The sequence below is a fragment of the Vidua chalybeata genome, chromosome 21, assembly GCF_026979565.1.
Source record: "Vidua chalybeata isolate OUT-0048 chromosome 21, bVidCha1 merged haplotype, whole genome shotgun sequence".
Taxonomy (NCBI): domain Eukaryota; kingdom Metazoa; phylum Chordata; class Aves; order Passeriformes; family Viduidae; genus Vidua; species Vidua chalybeata.
The window spans coordinates 2956749-2975167 of NC_071550.1; the positions used below are offsets into that span (position 1 = coordinate 2956749).

At 50.6% G+C, this 18419-nt stretch overlaps 1 protein-coding gene across 3 annotated transcripts in view; it reads right to left on the reverse strand.

Annotated features, from left to right (window-relative positions):
* Nucleotides 1-4556: 4556 nt before the first annotated feature.
* Nucleotides 4557-18419, reverse strand: part of OLFM1 (olfactomedin 1) — a 32663-nt gene continuing 18800 nt past the window's right edge. For all 3 annotated transcript variants that reach the window (XM_053962311.1, XM_053962309.1, XM_053962310.1), the window contains 4 exons: nt 18114-18269; nt 15500-15719; nt 9400-9506; nt 4557-6388 (listed from right to left, as the gene is read on the reverse strand). In XM_053962311.1, the coding sequence (XP_053818286.1) occupies nt 5714-6388; nt 9400-9506; nt 15500-15719; nt 18114-18269 (1158 nt within the window). In that variant the 3' untranslated portion in view covers nt 4557-5713. The remainder of the gene's footprint in view (nt 6389-9399; nt 9507-15499; nt 15720-18113; nt 18270-18419) is intronic.

An 18419-nucleotide genomic window follows, 5' to 3' on the forward strand; every position in this document is an offset into this window, starting at 1 on the left:
CCTCAGTTATATTTCCCCAGTGAAGGAGATGTGTGTGTTGGTGTGGGTCCAAGGCAATTTGTAAACACAAAGTATTAAAAGGCTCAACAATTCTAAAAAAGTTTTAATTGGAAACTCAACAAATTGCTTCGCAAGTTCTTAATGCTTCAATATGGTGCTCTCAGATAATGAGGAGCTAATTAAGGGGCCAGGATTCAGTTTTTTATGATAACTGTCTCCATATGGGCTCAGCACTCGGCGCTTGCAGAACTAATGAAGGTCAGGGAAGTGACAGCAAAGGAAGAAAGGGAAATTTTTAGCTCTCAGAGTTATGATGATGCTAAACAACAGCCAGGGTTTCTGCCTGGCTTCTAGGCCAGGTGCTGAGTGAGCTTCATTTAATTCCTGGGACAGGCTGGGGGGCATTTCATGGCCCAGAGCTGCATTTCATGGCCCAGAGCTGCATTTCAGTGCCCTGAGCTGCATTTCACAGCCCTGAGCTGCATTTCACTGCCCTGAGCTGCATTTCAGTGCCCTGAGCTGCATTTCACAGCCCTGAGCTGCATTTCACAGCCCAGAGCTGCATTTCAGTGCCCTGACCTGCATTTCACAGCCCTGAGCTGCATTTCAGTGCCCAGGGCTGCATTTCAGTGCCCTGAGCTGCATTTCACAGCCCTGAGCTGCATTTCACAGCCCTGAGCTGCATTTCACGGCCCAGAGCTGCATTTCATGGCCCAGGGCTGCATTTCACTGCCCAGGGCTGCATTTCAGTGCCCTGAGCTGGGCAGGATCCCCTGGGATGGGCTGAGGGCTCCAGGGAAAGAGGCTGGATCAGAGCCAAGTTTGGGGCAGGGTGAAGTGCAGGAATGAGAGCAAATCCCACCAGGTGCCCCCTCCATCCCAAGGCAGGTGTGACCCCACTGGAGGGCACTGGTTCCTCTGACACGGGATGAAGGCAAAATTGAATCATGGAATGTTTGGGTTGGAAGGGACCTTATAGATCATCTCATCCCACTCCTGTCATGTCCAGGGACACCTTCCACTGGCCCAGGGTGCTCCAAGCCCCATCCAGCCTGGCCTGGGCACTTCCAGGGATCCAGGGGCAGCCACAGCTTCTCTGGGCACCCTGTGCCAGGGCCTCACCACCCTCACAGGAAAAAATTCTCTCTAATATCTCATGTAAATCTCCCTTATTTCAGTGTAAGCCCTTCCCCCTTGTCTTGTCATTCACCAAAAATTCCCTTTCCATCAAGTCCTATGGAGCTGGGACTCGGCTGGTGGGGCTGGGAGCAGCTTGGGTTGTGCTCCAAGCCCTCCCAAATCCTTGGAGCAGGGCTTCCCAAGGAAAACCTCGGCGAATATTAACACCACATAAACACACACTCACACAGAACTATGGTCAGATGTTCCTCTGAAGCAGCTCACTGACTCCCAGCACTAAATTTGGACCAACAGGCCTCGTGCATCAAATAATGAAGTCATAGGCTATAGAAAGCAATCCTCTGGGATGTTCTTGTCTTTGAGTGGCTCATCCACTTCCAATCTGATCCATACCATTAAGAATATGGCCATATGGCATCCATTTATAGAATATTGCACTACAGGCAAATAGGACAAAGGTACACCCCTCAAAGCACTTCTGTCATCTCATTAACTTTGGGTACATGTTACACAGGAGCTGCTCCTGCTCTGCTGCTTTCAAGGACATTTTGTGCTCTGGAGCCTTTGTCTTAAATGAATTGCACTCGGAAAATTAGAATCTAAATGTAGCCCTGTCCTAAAGCAAACAGCATTATTTTGCCTTTCCGTAATTCGATTTATTTTTGCAGATCGATGTTTTGAAGCAGGCGTGTTCTTTTGTCCTCAGCTCCTGCCTAACGACCATGCTGACTGTGGGCAATGTGGCACAGGGTGGTGGTGGTGTGCCAGGGTGCCTGGGTGGGCTGTGCAGGTTTCAGTGGTGCCCTGCCATGTGCTGTGCCCTGCTTGAAACCTCCCCCCAAAACTGCACACATGGGCTGGGACAAACTCTGTCAACACCTCCAGAGGTCTTGCTGTAAGGTGTGAGGTCCCATTTCCCTCTGCTGTGAGGTTTGAGGTCCCATTTCCCTCTGCTGTGAGGTTTGAGGTCCCATTTCCCTCTGCTGTGAGGTTTGGGGTCTCATTTCCCTCTGCTGTGAGGTTTGAGGTCCCATTTCCCCCTTGTGTAAGGTTTGAGGTCCCATTTCCCTCTGGTATGAGGCTTGGGGTCCCATTTCCCCTGCTGTGAGGTTTGAGGTCCCATTTCCCTCTGCTGTGAGGTTTGGGGTCCCATCTCTCTCTGCTGTGAGGTTTGAGGTCCCATTTCCCTCTGGTGTGAGGTTTGGGGTCCCATTTCCCTATGGTGTGAGGTTTGGGGTCCCATCTCTCTCTGCTGTGAGGTTTGGGGTCCCATTTCCCTCTGCTGTGAGGTTTGGGGTCCCATCTCTCTCTGTGTGAGATATGGGGTCTTGGAGAGGAACCGCCCCCTCATTAAAACATCTTCCAGGATGGAGGACACAGAGCCTGGCTGCTGGGACAATAAACCACACCAAAAAGCAATCCAGCACGTGGTACAGCCAGGATTCCCACCCACTTTTCCACCCTAAAGCCCTCGAGGAGCTGGGCAGGAGCAGTTCCAGTGCCAAGCCCAGCCCTGGTGCCTTCATCAGCCTCTGTCCCATCGATTGCAGCATCCCTGGATGCAGCTCTAGCCCTTACAAAACCAGTGTGCTGCCCTTCAGTGAGTTTGCACTGAAGAAATACATTAATTAAATAGAAATGACTGCAGGTGCCTTCCTGCTTTTTGGCTTAACAGATTTCTCCTGCACACGGAGGATCAATACTGCTGCCAATTACACCATGGGTCTCCAGCCCCCCTTTTTGAGCTTCTTGGAGGGAAAAGCACTGCTAAACAGCGAAGTTCTCCACCAAGCTGGCAGTCCAGAGAGCTGGAATTACAGAGTGCAGCAGAGGAATGAGTCCTCAGAGAGCTGTCCCCATTCTGCATCCAGCCAAGGCTTCAGTGAGAGCAGCAGAGCTGACACAGGGCAGGCTCAGCCCCGTGGAACTGCCTGGAACATCTTCACGGGGAGGATTGCTCGGTGCTTGTGGTTTAATCCAGCTCTGAGAAACCACACTACACTGGTTTGTTTTTCTCCTTTTCCCTCCTCCTGTTGAAGAGCCCAGCAGGGAACTGCTGCAAAGGCTGAGAGGCTGAAATCTGGATGTGCAGCTTGCAGCAAACACCGATTGCTGATCTTCAATTTCCTGACCTTGCTGATCCCTGCTCCTTCCCAGGACCCTGAACCAAAGGCTGAGCCTCACTGGGCCACTTGGCTGAAAAATTGTCATTCCTGGTGGTGCTAAACATGGCCAGTCTGTGGGGGAAGAGGCAAGGAAGAGCTAATGCCACCCCAGCGAGCCCTTTGCAGCTTGCACAGGGACCATGCCCCAGCTGCCCTCGAGATCCAGCTCAGGGGGCTCCCTGGATGGGTGGGGAAGGTGCTGTCCCTTCACCTGGAGCAGCCTGGAGTGGGAATTGCTAAATATTGTTCTTCTGGAGGTGCAGGGGAGAGATGGGACCCCACATCTCACAGCAGAGAGAGATGGGACCTCAAATCTCACAGCAGAGAGAGGCGAGACCCCAAATCTCACAGCAGAGAGAGATGGGACCTCAAATCTCACAGCAGAGAGAGATGGGACCCAAAATCTCACAGCAGAGAGAGATGGGACCCAAAATCTCACACCAGAGAGAGATGGGACCCAAAATCTCACACCAGAGAGAGATGGGACCTCAAATATCATACCAGAGAGAGATGGGGCCCCAAATCTCACAGAGAGAGAGATGGGACTTCACATCTCACAGAAAAGAGACATGAGACCCCAAATCTCACACCTGAGGGAAATGGGATCTCACATCTCCCACAGAGAGAGATGAAACCCCACATCTCACACCAGAGATAGATGGGACCCCAAATCTCACAGCAAAGAGAGATGAGACCCCAGATCTCACACCTGAGAGCATCCTGTACCCCGTGAGGGCCCTGCTTGGGCAGGACCAGGAGGGCTGATTGTGACAGTGACAGTCGCTCTTTAGAACAAGTTAAATAAAGGAGAGTTTTACCTGCACAAGCCTGCTGCAAACTCAGGGTGGGGAGCACTCCAAGAATCCAAGAAGGAATGGGATCCAGTTGCTCTCAGGGGTCCCAAGCAGTGTCTGCAGCTCCAACAAAAGTGGCAGATGATGAGATTTCCTCCTGTTGTGGCACCAACACCAGACACTGTCAGTCCCTGAGGGGATGGCTGAATCCTGCCCACAGCAGGAGCAGCCACAGGATTTTATCTCCTTGAAGCGGTGCCTGCTCCAGATGAAAATGGGAAGGGAATCCCTACAGAGCAGAGAGCCAACCCTCCACCCTCCCAGCCCCAGCTACACATCAGGAAATACTCCCTGGAAGGAAACTCAGGATGGCTGCTCAGCATTTACCCCAAAAAATTCCTGTTCTCCCTCCCCTGCACTGGCTCACTCACACAGAGAAGACAACAAACAAAGCATGGAAGTCTCCTAATAGTTTTATTGTTCCTTAGATAACTGTGGATAGTACAAAGTTTTCCTCTTAAAAAAAAATTAATTACCTTCACACTTCCATAAACAAAGCTTCCCGTGGGAATCTGCTGCCACAGAATCTCCACGGAAGCGATTTCCAACCACCATAATGCTATGTAGATAGATAACAGTAAGAGAATATTCCTGTAATTATCAACATGAAATTGGTTACCTGTGTATAAGGGTGAACACTGACCTTTTTTTTTTTTTTTTTTTTTTGCCTTTTTAGAAACGAAAAAAACCCATCATTTATTAAATCCAAACTACATCATTGCATTTACAACATTCATTGCATAAACGGGACATACAAAGTTTTGCCACCTCTGGTAAATAACAGACATACATTTTACAATATAGTTGCTGAATACATAAGTTCAAACAATATGGGTACAACAGCTTGTTCATAATACATACTTAAACCATCGTGTTTAATAAGTTACTAAGACACAGATCCATGAGCTACTTCAGGTCTCAGCACAGTTAATCTAAGTGACAAGAACACAGTTGAGAGAGACAGTAGCTGCAATGGAAGGCAAAGAAAACTAACCTGTGATAGGTCTTGTTGAGACAGCCAGAGCTCCTCACGGGTCAGCTTTTCCTGCTTTTCCTTTCCACACATCCATCACAGCTGCCCGCGGCGCCGGGGGAATGTCCATGCAAGCCACACACGGAGGAGAGCGAGGCTCCCGAGGGTGAACTTCCAACAGTCATTGCCTTACTGCTTGAGGATGTTCTCTAGGTTTGCTATCAGAACAGAAACAAAACAAAACCCCAAACTGAAGTGGTTCTCTGAGTGCAGTTCCAGCTGCAAGTACACGGTTACTCGTGAGTCTATAACACAGGGCCAGACTTCTAGAAATGTAGAGGTAATGCTGATCTGTCAGGCTTATGCTGAATAATCCTCCATGATGTTGGTCTTAATTTTGGCAGCTGTTTATATGTTTACTTATTTAAAGTATGTTTCCTTAATAGCATTTTTGTTTAAATTAGTTTCTCCCCTTTTTTTTTTCTCCTTTTTATTATTATTATTAATTTTTTTTTTTAAATTTTCACTTTAATTTATTTATTTATTCCCCCCCCTAAACCCAGTTTCGAACCAAGGCCGGGCTACAACTCGTCGGAGCGGATGACGTGGAAGAGGGTGACGTTGTACAGGATTTGGTGCCCGTTGTTCCAGGCGTAGAGAGCCCGATCCTTGGGGTTGTAGTCCAACATGGAGATGTGGGAATACTTGTTCTGGAAGGGGATGTCGATGTACTCGTAGGTGGAGGCGTTGGTCTGGTAGGCGTAGTGCACCTTGGTGCCGCCCGAGTAGCCGTTGGTGACGTAGAGGGTGCCGCAGATGATGAAGGCCTCGCCGGCGCTGCGTTTCGGGTAGCTGGTGTTCCAGGTCTGCAGGCTCTGCAGGGTGTTGGGGTCCAACTTGCTGATGACGATGTTGCCGGCGTTCTGGTTGGTGGCGTAGACGGCCCAGAGCCCGTTCTCGTCCACCATGAGGTCGATGTCCGAGTGGCCGCCCCAGGCGTAGTGGTACATGTTGTTGTAGCCGGCGTAGTCCAGGCTGCGCGTCTTGAGGATGGTCTCCGTCTTCAAGTCGAACCTGATGATGATGTGGCTTTGGTATTTGTTGAAGTAGATGGAGCCGTTGTAGACCACCTGGCCCGTGCCCGACCACGGGTGCGGCAGGCGGTGGGAGGTGAAGTTGTCGGTGTTCATGAAATCCGCCATGGATTTGTACTCGCGGACGAAGCGGTTGTTGTGGTAGCTGTCCATGTACCAAACCTGCACAAGGCAAACATGGGGGGGAGGGGTTAGGGATCACCTCTGCAACTGGTGAGGAGAAATCCACAGCCAGGAGTCGTGGGATCGTCATAAAATGGTTGGGAACGGAGATTAAAACTCATCCCCGCCAAGGACGCCTTCCACCAGAGCAGGCTGCTCCAAATCCCGTCCAATCTGGCCTTGAATCCAGCCAACATCTGTCGCCTACATCCAGAAATAACCCCAATTTCTGGAGCCCCAAATCAGCCAGGAAATCAACCGAACAGCAAAGCTTTCCCTGGGGGATAACCTGATATCTTCTCGGTTTAAGTGCTCCCCCTGGGAATGCTGGTGGCTGGCACCACCCTCCCTTCCCGAGGGCAATTAGCAGCTTTTCCCTGGCTAAACCCAGCATTTTCTGTCGCTGCTGCTGCTGCTTTTGCTTCCCGCGGTAGCACTCAGTAAATTACAGCAGCTGCTGTGCACAACTCCATTAATTTGGAATGCGGGAGCGAGGGATGCAATCACTCATTGTCAGGCAAATTCAGGCAAAAAGTCCATATTGGTTTAAAAATCATACACTGCTGCATCAAAAGCTTAAAGCGAGGCTGCTGAAATATAAGAGACAAGGACATCTAAATCTTGCTCTGGGTAGATTGGGGAGAGATTTTAGATCATCATTTAAGTGCCAGTTCACTGGGGACACTGTCTAGACTCCTTAAAAAAAAAAAAAGCTTTTGTTATATGAAACCAATTCCGAGGCAAATGACCAAGCTGTGCAGTTAATATCCACAAGAAATATCCAGCCAGCCACTGACATTCTGGATGCAGTTGCTGCCTGAAAATGAGAGAGCTGCTTTCTGTAAGAGCCATTTAGGAAGGAGAAAAGGTAAATTTAGGAAGGAGAAAAAGTAAATTTAGGAAGGAGAAAAGGTAAATTTAGGAAGGAGAAAAGGTAAATTTAGCAAGAGGGAAGCCTTTAAGGCTGCAGATTTGGGTGATGTAGTGCAGATTTCTTCTGCAAACCCCTTGCAAAATCTGACAGCTCTGTGTCTGGAGTGTGATCATCAGTCTTTGAGAAGGGCAGCCCAACACTTGGCAGCTGCCTTTGGGAAGTCAACTGGGGTTTCCAAAAACTTTGGAGGGAATTTCAACCTTGTGTCATTACCTCCCTGGAGAGGCTGCAGAGGTGGGGAATGGACATGTGGCGAATGGCTCTGACCCTCAGCCCCAAACCTTGGTGGGCTTGGGGGTGGCTGCAAAAGCACCAGAGAACAGCCAGGGCTGGAAATGGGACTTCAGCTTCAGCTGAACCAGTTTGGGAAATTATAGGGGGGAAAAATATCCAAAACATGACTCTCTCTTTGCTGCTTCCATTTCATTATCTGGTATTAAAAACTCAACATGCAAATGTGTTGTGCTCAGTTTTTAAAGCCCAGCAGAGCCCTGTGCCACCATGCAGGGGCTGCAGGACCCAAGAGCATTCCAAGCTCTGGAAAAGCAGAGATTGATGGATGAACGACGTCCCATCACAGCAGCTGGCTCTGAGCAACCTCCTCCTGTCCACACACAGCAATCCCAGCTCTCAGCATCCACCTGCTGCTCCCACAGCACCCACAAATCTCTCCCAGTGTTCCGTGGTTTCATGACATGAACAAATGATCACAGGAACACCAAACCCCTCCTGGGGCTCGGGGATGATAAACTGCCCATCCTCACTTTCCCACTCTGCTGAGCAGCCAGTGAAGTTCACTTAATGGTGTGTTCCTAATAAAACTCCCAGCAGGTTTTATATATTAAATACACAGAGAGGCTTGGGAAGCTCCAGCTCCAGTTTGCAGCCCACTTGTTCAATAAAAATATACTGCAGAAAAAGGCATGGCTAAAAAAAAATACCAAAAAATAGCGGTTTGAGACAAAACTCCCTGAACACACGGGAGGGTCTTTAGCATCTGAACCACCAGCTTCAGCTGAAAATTGTCTTAGTGCCAATGGAAGCAGCAAGCACAGCCTGAAGGGAACGATTCTGTCCTCTCTCTTGAGCAAAATGGGACGTGATGTGGGTAAAACCTCCCCATCTCACCTCTAAGCAGGGTTTTGTTTGGGCTGGAGGTGAAATTTTGCTTAATAACTGTAAAATATGGAGGTGTTGAATTGGGGAACCAGTGCCAACCAGTTGGCTGCTGGAGGGAAAGAGCCTGACAACTCAAGTCACCTTCAAAGAAACCACCCAGAGGTGACTTCTCCAGAGCATCCCTTGTCCTCTCAGCTACAGAGCTGATGCCAGGGCACAGATCCCAAAATAGGTGCCCTGATCCAGCCCTTGCTGGTGCCTTTATCCTTTGAAGGATGCTGCATGCAGGAGGGAATTACAGGCAGCCAAGCTTTGTGCTTTCTGTTTTGTTTTGCTGCCTGCAAATCCTCGGCAAACACTCGAGATATTTTCCATTCCATCAGTCATGGGGAGCTGGGATTGATTTTCAGCCAGTTATTGGCCTCCTACCTTCTTGGGATCAAAATTGAATGGTCTGAATGGAAAAAAAAATAAAAGACCAAAACAAAGCAAAACAAATCTCTCTCTCTGGCTGCAGTCAGTTAATTCCTCACAACAATGAAGGCGGAGGGATGGAGGGCAAATGCAGGCAGATGACATTATCAGAGGTGCTGCCAGCAGAAGAGCAGTAGGGACCAGGACCACGGGTCCCTCTGCTCAGCCCCAGCTCCCTCCTGGCTGCCAAACACATTAGAAACCCCAAACTTGCTTTTTTTCCCCCCCCCACAGACCTGGTGGTGATAATTCTGAGCCCATGGAGCCTCATCACTGCAATGAGTTTTACCTGCCCAGGAAAGGGAGCAGGGGCTGCTCAACTTCTCCTCATCCTCCCTCCCTGGGGGATGCTCAGCCCCCTCCTGCTGCCAGCAGAGCCCTGTGGGATGGATGAGGACATTCCCCAGGTTTCCCAGGGCACAGGCTGGGCTGTGATGAATATTCACTGTCCTCAGCCACGCGGGTGATGCTGTCACACCCTTACCTTGTTTTCTCCCTCAGGAGCCAGAGGATCCGTCATCCACGATCCAAAGCGGGACCCCGAGGTTTTAATTGTGATCGGGTCACTTATTCCCGTCAGCTTCCCACAGGCTGGAAAAGAGGGGAAGGCTGGTGAGCACCGCGACAGCCCCTGAGGGGCACTGGCACCATCCCACCCGCTCCTCTCTGCCCTGCTGAGGGTTGGTTTAATTACAGGGAATCAGGTCAGGAACAAGTGTCGGATGCTTTTGTGTGTTTCACACCTCTTAATGACAATTGTCCTTATCGCTGTCCCCAGGAAAAGGAGCTTGGCTGAAGCGGGCGAGCTGCGAGTGGCACAGAATCGAGAATGAGAGCAGCAGGCAGGCGGAGGAAGGAGCTGAAGAGCTGCTCTGATCCAGCGGCTGCAGCCAAGATAAAAAGGCAGCCGTGGCTCTTCCAGCCCTGCTGAAAACGTGCGTTTGTCACAGGTTATGCAGAGGAGAAAAAAGAGGAAGGTGGAAAATGGCCCACAATGTAAATCTCCTCCCTGCAAAGATCATTTGCCAGCCGCTTTCCCTGTCCCCCCTCGTGTTGCACACTCAGGAGACACTGGTGGATCCTCCAGGCAGCTCTGGGACAGGAACCCCAGCGCAGCAGGACCAAGGTGGGAGCGTCCCGAGGATCCCTCAGGAGCTGTTCTGGGAATCCTGCCCAGCTCAGCCTCACCAGCACAGGGATGGGCACGGGCACTGTGAGCTCAGGTGCTCCAAATCTGCTGAATTCAGGGAGCCAGTTCGGCACCTTGCTGGGTTTTCAAGCCCTAAATACGAGGGGAAGCAGCAGCACCTCTCCTCCAGCTCATTTCCCAGCCCTGGCTCTGTCTGTGGGATGCTGCAGCCCCAGCATGCGAGGTTCAGCCACATCCCAGTTCCTGTCCCCAAAAATATCCCCAAGTCTCAGCAAAGCTGCCACTCTGGTTCCCTGCCCCACCAAGATTTAACGTGAGTGCAGTGAGGAGTGACAGGTGAGGAGATGAAGGTGCCTCGGGAGGGACTGGGGCTGGTGGGGGATGCCCTGTTGGGCAGGGAGAGCTCATTTAAAACCCAGACACACCCAGGGCAGAGGCAACGGGGGACAGCCACCACCTGAAGTTCAGGAGGTGTTCCCTGAGTTCTCTTTTTTGATGTGGGAGCCTCTGGCAGGCTGGGGAAGGGGAAGGGAGCAGTGCTGGGGTGGAGAAGCTGCTCTGGGTGCTGTGTTGGAGCTGCACTGCAGTACCTGCTCAGCAGGAGCCAGGGCTGGGCTGCGGGTGGGAGCCCCTGCAGGTGCTGCTGGAACACAGGGAGAGCTCTGCCAGCTCAGGACAAGGTCATCCTGCTCCAAATTACCAAGTAAAATCACAGGATGGTTTGTTATCAGGGACCATTAAAGGTCGTTTAGTCCAGCCCCCTGCAATGAGCAGGGACGTCTTCAACCAGATCAGGTTGCTGTCCAACCTGACCTTCATGGAATCATAGATTTTACACCCTGAGCATTTCCAGAACTCTGCAATCCCTCTCAGCTGCCTCTCTCCTTGGCCTGTTCTCACCTGCATTGTAATTCCTGATCAGACACATCCACCTGCCTCAGCTCCGAGCTGTGGCCAAAGGGATCCCCTCAGCCCAGGGCAGAAAACAGAGGAAGATATTCCTGATGTGCACCAGCAGGACATGACCAAGGGCACCATCAGTGCCCCACAGCCTCCAGACCCAGGCAGATCAAGAGAGGTGCCACCAAAAAGCAGAGCTTTGCTGGGACACAAGGCACAGGAATTTGCCCCCCTGCCTGCTGCACTCCAAACCTCTCAGCTCAGAGGGAGAGCAAAGAGATGCAATGGGTTAAAATAACAAATTTGAATGTCTTGCAGGGGTCCAGCCTTCCCCTAATCCCAGATCTGCCTTCCATTATCACAGCCCTACACTGCTGTCACTTTATCTCTTCCTCCCATTTCCTTGGAGAGGAGCGTGCTATAAAAGCTCATTGATTAAAAAAAAAAAAAAAAAAAAAAGAAAAAAAAAACCAAAACAGCAGCTGATAAGGGTAAACCAGTGTTGTTTGCAACATCTCCTACACGTTTAGCTAGAGGCACACACAGCCCAGCTCCTCAGCAATGCAGGAGGGTTGTTCTCTCTCCTGCTGTGAACCCATCCTGGGCTGCTGGGGGGAATTCAACATGGATTTTGAAGATCCCGAGTTAGCTTTGCTGGGTTTGCCACCCAGCCATGGACAACCCCAGCCCCTGGAGTCCTCACCCACCTGAGGAGATCCACAGCACACTCACAGTATCAGCAGCTGAGCCTTTTGCAAACCCCCCTCCTCCTGCTGGGATGGCAGGAGTATGGGATTCTATGGGAATTCCAGGTCACTCAGGGACAACTGTGCCACAGAAAAGCACATCCCAGTGCTCACCCAGGGCTCCAGGACAGGGGAAACCTGTGGGGAGCAGATTGTAGAGCCTCACAGAGGAGCTGCTTTCACTCTTCTTCGCCCAGAGCTATTCAGATCCTTTCTCCTGGCCATAAATCCACCTTTTCCCAAGTGTCCCTCTGTGTCCCTGCCATGAAATGCATCCCCACACAGCCCCTTCCTTCAGCTGCACGAGGAATTTTCCAGCAGGAGCAGGTGGAATCTGCTCTCCCCTCCTCCCAGGGTGCCACCACCTCCTCTCCAGCTCTGGATGCTGCCCACAAGTCCTGCTTGGCAGCTCCCAGCAGCTCCTCCACCAACGCACAGGCACCAGCTCCTTCTGGGCTCCGTGGTTCTGCTGCCACAGCCGGGATCCTTCCCTGCTCCAGCTTCCCAGGAAGCCAAGGACCGATCCCCATCCCAATCCCAGCCCTCCACGGCAGGGATGGGGCTGTGGCAGCTCAGCTGTGCCTGGATCTTGCCTCTGTTGCCTGGTTGGGAACACCGCATCCCAAACCACTGGGAAGGGGCTCCATGCCTATCCCAAACCCATTGGGGATGGAGCTCCATCCCCATCCCAAACCCATCAGGGATGGAGCTCCATCCTCATCCCAAACTTATCAGGGATGGAGCTCCAAACTCATCCCAAACCCATCAGGGATGGAGCTCCAAACTCATCCCAAACCCATCAGGGATGGAGCTCCAAACTCATCCCAAACCCATCAGGGATGGAGCTCCAAACTCATCCCAAACCCATCAGGGATGGAGCTCCATGTCCATCCCAAACCCATCAGGGATGGAGCTCCAAACTCATCCCAAACCCATCAGGGATGGCTCCATCCCCATCCCTGCACCAGGATTTTTCCCAAGGAAATCTTGTCCTGCCTGAGTTCAATTCCCTCTAGATCCAAGGAGTGCCAACCCCTGCACTTCCTCTTAGGAACATTACTGGAAAGGCTAAAATCCCTGTATAAATAGGGATCTTTAGGAGTGTAAACAGAAACACAGATTGAACCTGCCGTTATTGATTTTTTTCCCCCTCCACACACATGCCAGGGTCAGGAAGTGTTTTCACTGTTGATCCATCAATAATGCTTAGGAAACCCAAATGCAAAGCAGGACCTTGGCTAAGGAAAAGGCAGTGCCAAGGCTCAGAGCTCCCTGGGAGAGGTGAACTGTGTGGGAATGTGGCACATCCCTCCCCTCCCCTTGGCCTGTGCTTGTTGCAGTGACTCCCTGACCCTGTTTGGGGCACACACAATCCAGGGGAGCAGCAAATCCCAGCCAGAACCTTCTCCTTGAGACATCAGAAAGCCCAGCTGAGCAGAAAACCTGCAGCAAAGTGAAATCCTCAGCAATCAGGGCCTCATTGTGTGGCAGCACAGCATTTGTAAGGCTGTTACCTGAATTTAACTCAATTAGCAACCATTTCCAGTGCTTTACATGCCAGAGAGATAAACAGCATTGGAAATTCAATCCGTGCTGTTTCTTTTAAGTGACCACTTCCTGAGTGAGCAGCAAATCCTCTGGGATGAGCCTTTGGGAGGCACAGAATCCATCTCTGTGAGCACCCAGGGCTGCTGCAAAAGAGCTGCCCTGACCCCAGAGAGAGAGCAAGGGCAGGGAGAAGCCAAAAAGCCCAGCTAAAGACTAAAAAAGATTTTAAAAAACACCCAGAAGTTTCTAGACAAGGTTACCTGCAAGAGCTCAGCATCCCTACCTGACTCATTCTTACCTGGGCTACTGGTCCCCTGGACCTGAGCGTGAGGGGATGGAATGAGCAGAAAGGGTTAATGGTCCAAGAGCAAATTCTAATTTTTTGGAGCCCTGAATGGTTTGGGAGCTACTCCTTAAAGCCTGCCCTGGGTCAGTGGGAGGATTGTCCCAGCCTCCCTGGTTGGAGAGGGGCTGGGGGGGACAGGATGGCTTTGTTTAAAGAACTGTCCCCAAGTTTGAAGTCTCAAATCCCTGCTCCTGCTCCCTGTCCCTGCGACCCACAGCTCCTCCTCATCTTCAAGGGCTGGGCTGAAGGCTCTGGGTGCAGCAAGGGGATCCCTCCTAGGGCACCTTCTCCTCCTCTGCCTTCAGCAGGGGAGGGATGAGAGGATCCGTTTGCAGGGGATGTGGGGCTGCCAGGAGGTCTCTGTGTGCCCTTGGTCCTCCTGGGCCTGTTCTCCTTTCTTATCTTTCCTTCTTATCTGTTCATATTTCCTCATCTTCCCACTGCAGGGTGCCTGCCCACCTGATAGAGCTCCAGGAACTGGGGACCAAGTCACTCCAGCCCTGCTCATTCCTGTCCCCATTAGGCTTTCAGGGGGAAATTCAAGAGGGTGAGGGCGAGGTCAGAATTTCCCTCCTTGCCCAACCCTGCTGCCCTCCCTGTCACCATCACGGGGTGAGGGGAGGGACAACAGAAAGGGGCAGAAAGCCCCAGCCTGTCCTGCTCTCAAACCAAACCTGGGGCACCAGCACTCACTAATTAATGAGAAATCAAACTCTCATCTCTCTTGGCCAGGGGGGGCTTTGCCTGTTCCAAGGGTGCCTCGGTGCCTGGCTTGTTCAAATACTCTCAGCATCCACATTTAAATGGGAATTTTACTCTCTGGGTGAGATGGAGCCTACAAGGGATGTCCAAGGAACCAGAGGATGGAAATGCAGAGGGAATGGAGGGGAGGTGGCTGCTCACAGTGTGGAGGCATCTGGAAACAAGCAAAAGCAACCCCAGCAGCAGAGCCAAGAGAGAAACAAAGCGCTACCTTGCCAAGGATATCAAGTGCTCAGAAGAGATCTGATCTTCCGTGAAGTTACCTGAGAGTGTAATTTCGTATGTGCTACCAAAATAGACTGCAGAGCAGTTAATGTGTTTGGATTATCTAAATGGCGTGGCAAGAAAGTCAATAATGGAAGGAGAAATTAAATCAAGTCAGAGCTGGCCCAACAAATGGCGCAGAGAGTCCTTGCAGCTGTGGAAGGCAGCGCCCTCCTCCTTCCCCCTGTGTTTGGGGTCACGCGTTGGGTTTGGCGACAGCTGAGCCTCCCCACAAGAGCCCCAAGAGTTTTCAGTCAATTCAAACCCTCTGGATGAGGTCAGAGATGAGTCCCTGGTGGTTTGGCAGCAGCCTGGTGGAAATGGCTCCCTGCTCCCTCGGGGAACGGGAGAGGGAGGATTCACATCCCGCGCAGGGGCAGGACCACACCGCGCGCCAGCTCCTCATGCTCTGCTCCGGGGGGATTGGCAAGATGCAAAAAAAAAAAGAAAGGAAACCAAGGGAAACCGAGGCACAACCCCACACCCCCCACCACGAGCAGAGCCCTTTGCTGACGGGCCAGGTCCAGGGATGCAGAAGCAAAAGGGGTGCAAGTGTTGGCTTTGCATAAGCGTGAGCTGCCACTTATGCAAGCGCCGCCGCCCACACGCCCGCTCGGAGGGGAGGAGGATCCTGAAGCGCTCACACCACGAGCAGCATTGCCCCTGCCAGTAATCCTGGGCAGGACTACTCCCAGGAGGAATGCTCCTGGTGGCATAACTCTTGGCAGGATCGCCCCTGGCTGTGTGGAGCTCATCCCTCGCGGCCGGGCACGGCACCAGATGTCCAGCGGGGCATCTCTGCCTCCGGCCGGGATGCGTGCGTTGGCGCCGGTGGCGTTGGGAGCCACCATGGTGGTTCTGAGCCTACCTAATTTTTGCATGCATGCACGAAGCCTTTCTTCAAGATTTGACACTCTGTTCTGAAGCTCTTCGTAGTCATAGGCGCCAATCTCCTCCTGGAGTTCGTTTAGAACTGACGTCAGATTCTGGACCTCCTCTTTAAACTGCAATACCAATTTGGCATCGGCTTTGTACTCTTCCAACACTGGTATCAAAGGCCTAAGTTCCTCCATTTTCGCTTTTATTGCCTGCAAGGTTAAAATAAGCTCGGTTCAGTGCTATGCGTGCAAAAATCTGCAACACTCTGCCTTGACCTGGGTGCTTCCTATGGGAGCGAAATGTTCACATATCCCACAATTATTAGCATTAAAATTAGCTCAATTATTATTTTTGGTCCGAATGATGTCTTGGCAAGAACATATTAAACAGGCTGCAGAACACCAAAATATTTGGGAAAGGCCTTTATTTGTCATTTTTAGAATGCAACATCTTAGGGTTACATGCTTCAGATCACATACACAAAGAGTTGTTGTTTTTTTTTTCTTTTTTTTCTTTCCAAAAAATAAAAGAAAATAAGATATATATGCATTGACAAGGGTTTCAAACTATTCATGAAATGCATCTACAATTGCATGCAAAGGAAGATCTCAGTTGTGTGGTTCAAGGTTCCTTAGTGAGATATGGTGCTAATTTGGAAAATAATCAAAAAAAAAAAAAAAAAATCAATGCATGGTGCAAAATGCTCTGTGGCCCTCTTTTCATGGTTACATGGGAGTGAACTGCTTCTTCAGTCACTGCAGCATTGAAAAAACTTGCTTTTTAGTTAGCCCTGTAAGCAAGAAAATGAAATACTGTTGAGGATCTAGCTCACTAACCTGCCTTATATAGATAGCCATTCATAGACAAATACTCTTACGGCACTAAAGAGAGAAAAAAAAACCAACACAAGAGCTCTAAAACACTCACAGTTTAATGCTGGCATTAGCAGGAACAAAATGCTGTGGCTGTTCTTTCAGATGCTGCTTTGGCAGCAAATTGGACAAAAAATCCTCACTGGTTTCAAGTGCGGAACAGAAAAGTAAAATTCATTATCAGATGGATTTTGCAGAAATGATTTCTTTTTTTTTTTTTTTAATTTTTTTTTTTGTTTGTTTGTTTTTTTTTTTCTCATTTAAAGGCTCAGAATGCAGCATTTTGTTGCAGATGCTTTGCTCCAGCAGCTAATGAGTAGACATTAATATGCATGCACCTACCCGTAATGAAGCGTGTTAGAACACCCAAAATCCCTGGTGCTGCTGCAATTACAGTGGCCAAGCTCGCAGCACCCAGGGCTGTGACATCTGCCTGTGTCCTGAAGCTTTTTGGGGCTGAACAGGATCAGGAATTCCTCCTCAGCCTCCTTCCCATCCATCCCCTCCTATTTAAGCCGTGAGGTTTTTTTCCCTCCTGCGCTTTGCACGCGGGGAATGTTTTAATTTTATTTCATTTAAAGTTCCCTGGCAGGCAACGGGGAGGGTTGAACTCATCAGAATGGTGGAGGGGGGGAAACAATAATAATTGAAATAAAGAAATAATTAAATAGAAGAAACTCATGCTCAAGTCTTTCCATCCAGACTGCAGAGCTAAATTTAGGGTCCTGCAGTAACTGGAGATGGGGAGCGGAGGAGGTGGAGTTGGTGAAAAGTTTTAAGAACCATCTTCCCAGCCTTTTATGAGATAATCATGGTATTTCAGTATTTAGCATTAAAAAAAAAAATCTGCTTTAAAATACCAGCCAGCTGCCTGCAAACGAGGGTGGGAATCAGCTGGGTGGCTGATCAGAAGAGTCCCCAAATTCCACCAGAAATCTTTTCTGTTTGATTTTTTATTTCCATTAACCCACAGCACTGCTAACATTTAAGATTCCAGTATTGCTCAGAACATCTTTTTGGCAATTTCATTCATCCTCAAGCAACTTCCTGAGGGTTTGGCCACTGCTCCCAGTGCCAGCTGCATTCCAGAGGCTGCAGCTCCTCTCCCCCTCTGCCCAGCACCAGGACACCACACAAACCATCAGAAGGTGCTGCCTCTGCTGCCAACACCCAAAATTGGATGAAATCCTGGAGATGTGCAGTTTGCCAGCTGGAGGACAGCTGTAATAATTGTATTTTTGGGGTATTTTTTCAGGGGGGGGGGGTGATGTTTGATTGATGAACTCCTTTCTCCAGCCACCCCCAGGGCAGATGGGGTTTGGTGACTGCCTGCACGTTTGCCACGTGCTGCAGGAATGCAAAGGGAGCCCCAGTTCCTGGGTTTTTTTCCCCAAGAAATGGGTGCTGGGCATGGCAAGGAGAAGCTGCCTGGCCACAGAGGGGAACCCACCTCACCCAGAGCTCGGGTGTCTCCCTGCAGACCCCCCCTGATGGAATCACCCTGCACCTATTTCGGGCACCCAGGCGGGTGTGGGAACGCAGAGATTTGTGCTTTTACCCTATAACAAGATGCAGGGCTGAGGGTGTGAGGCCACAGCCTGGATCTGGCTGTGCTTTGGGCAGGAAGGACCCCACAGCTGGTCCCCTGATGGGAGCCAGGGCCACAGTGCCGTGCCCATGGCCACAATTCCCTGGCCACAGCTGCTGTAGCAGTTTGGAAATCAGACCTACCTTAAACTGCCTTGCCAGGTGCTGCTTGTGGCTTTCTTCCACTTGCTTAAATTTGGATTCCAGTCCCCTCATCTGGTTTTCCATCTTCTCCACGTACTGTAGGTCTCTCTGAGTCCTCCTGTCCAACACCTCTATCGACTGGGACATGTTTTGCACCTGCCAAACGAGAAGGGACTCATTAAGAAGGTGCTGCCAGCAGCGAGGCAGCCCCCCTTGCATCCCAAGGCTGACCTTTCCCACATGCTCAGCACAGCTAAAGGGCAATCAGCCCGTGCATTATTTACTGCCTCATCAACAGCAGCTCCC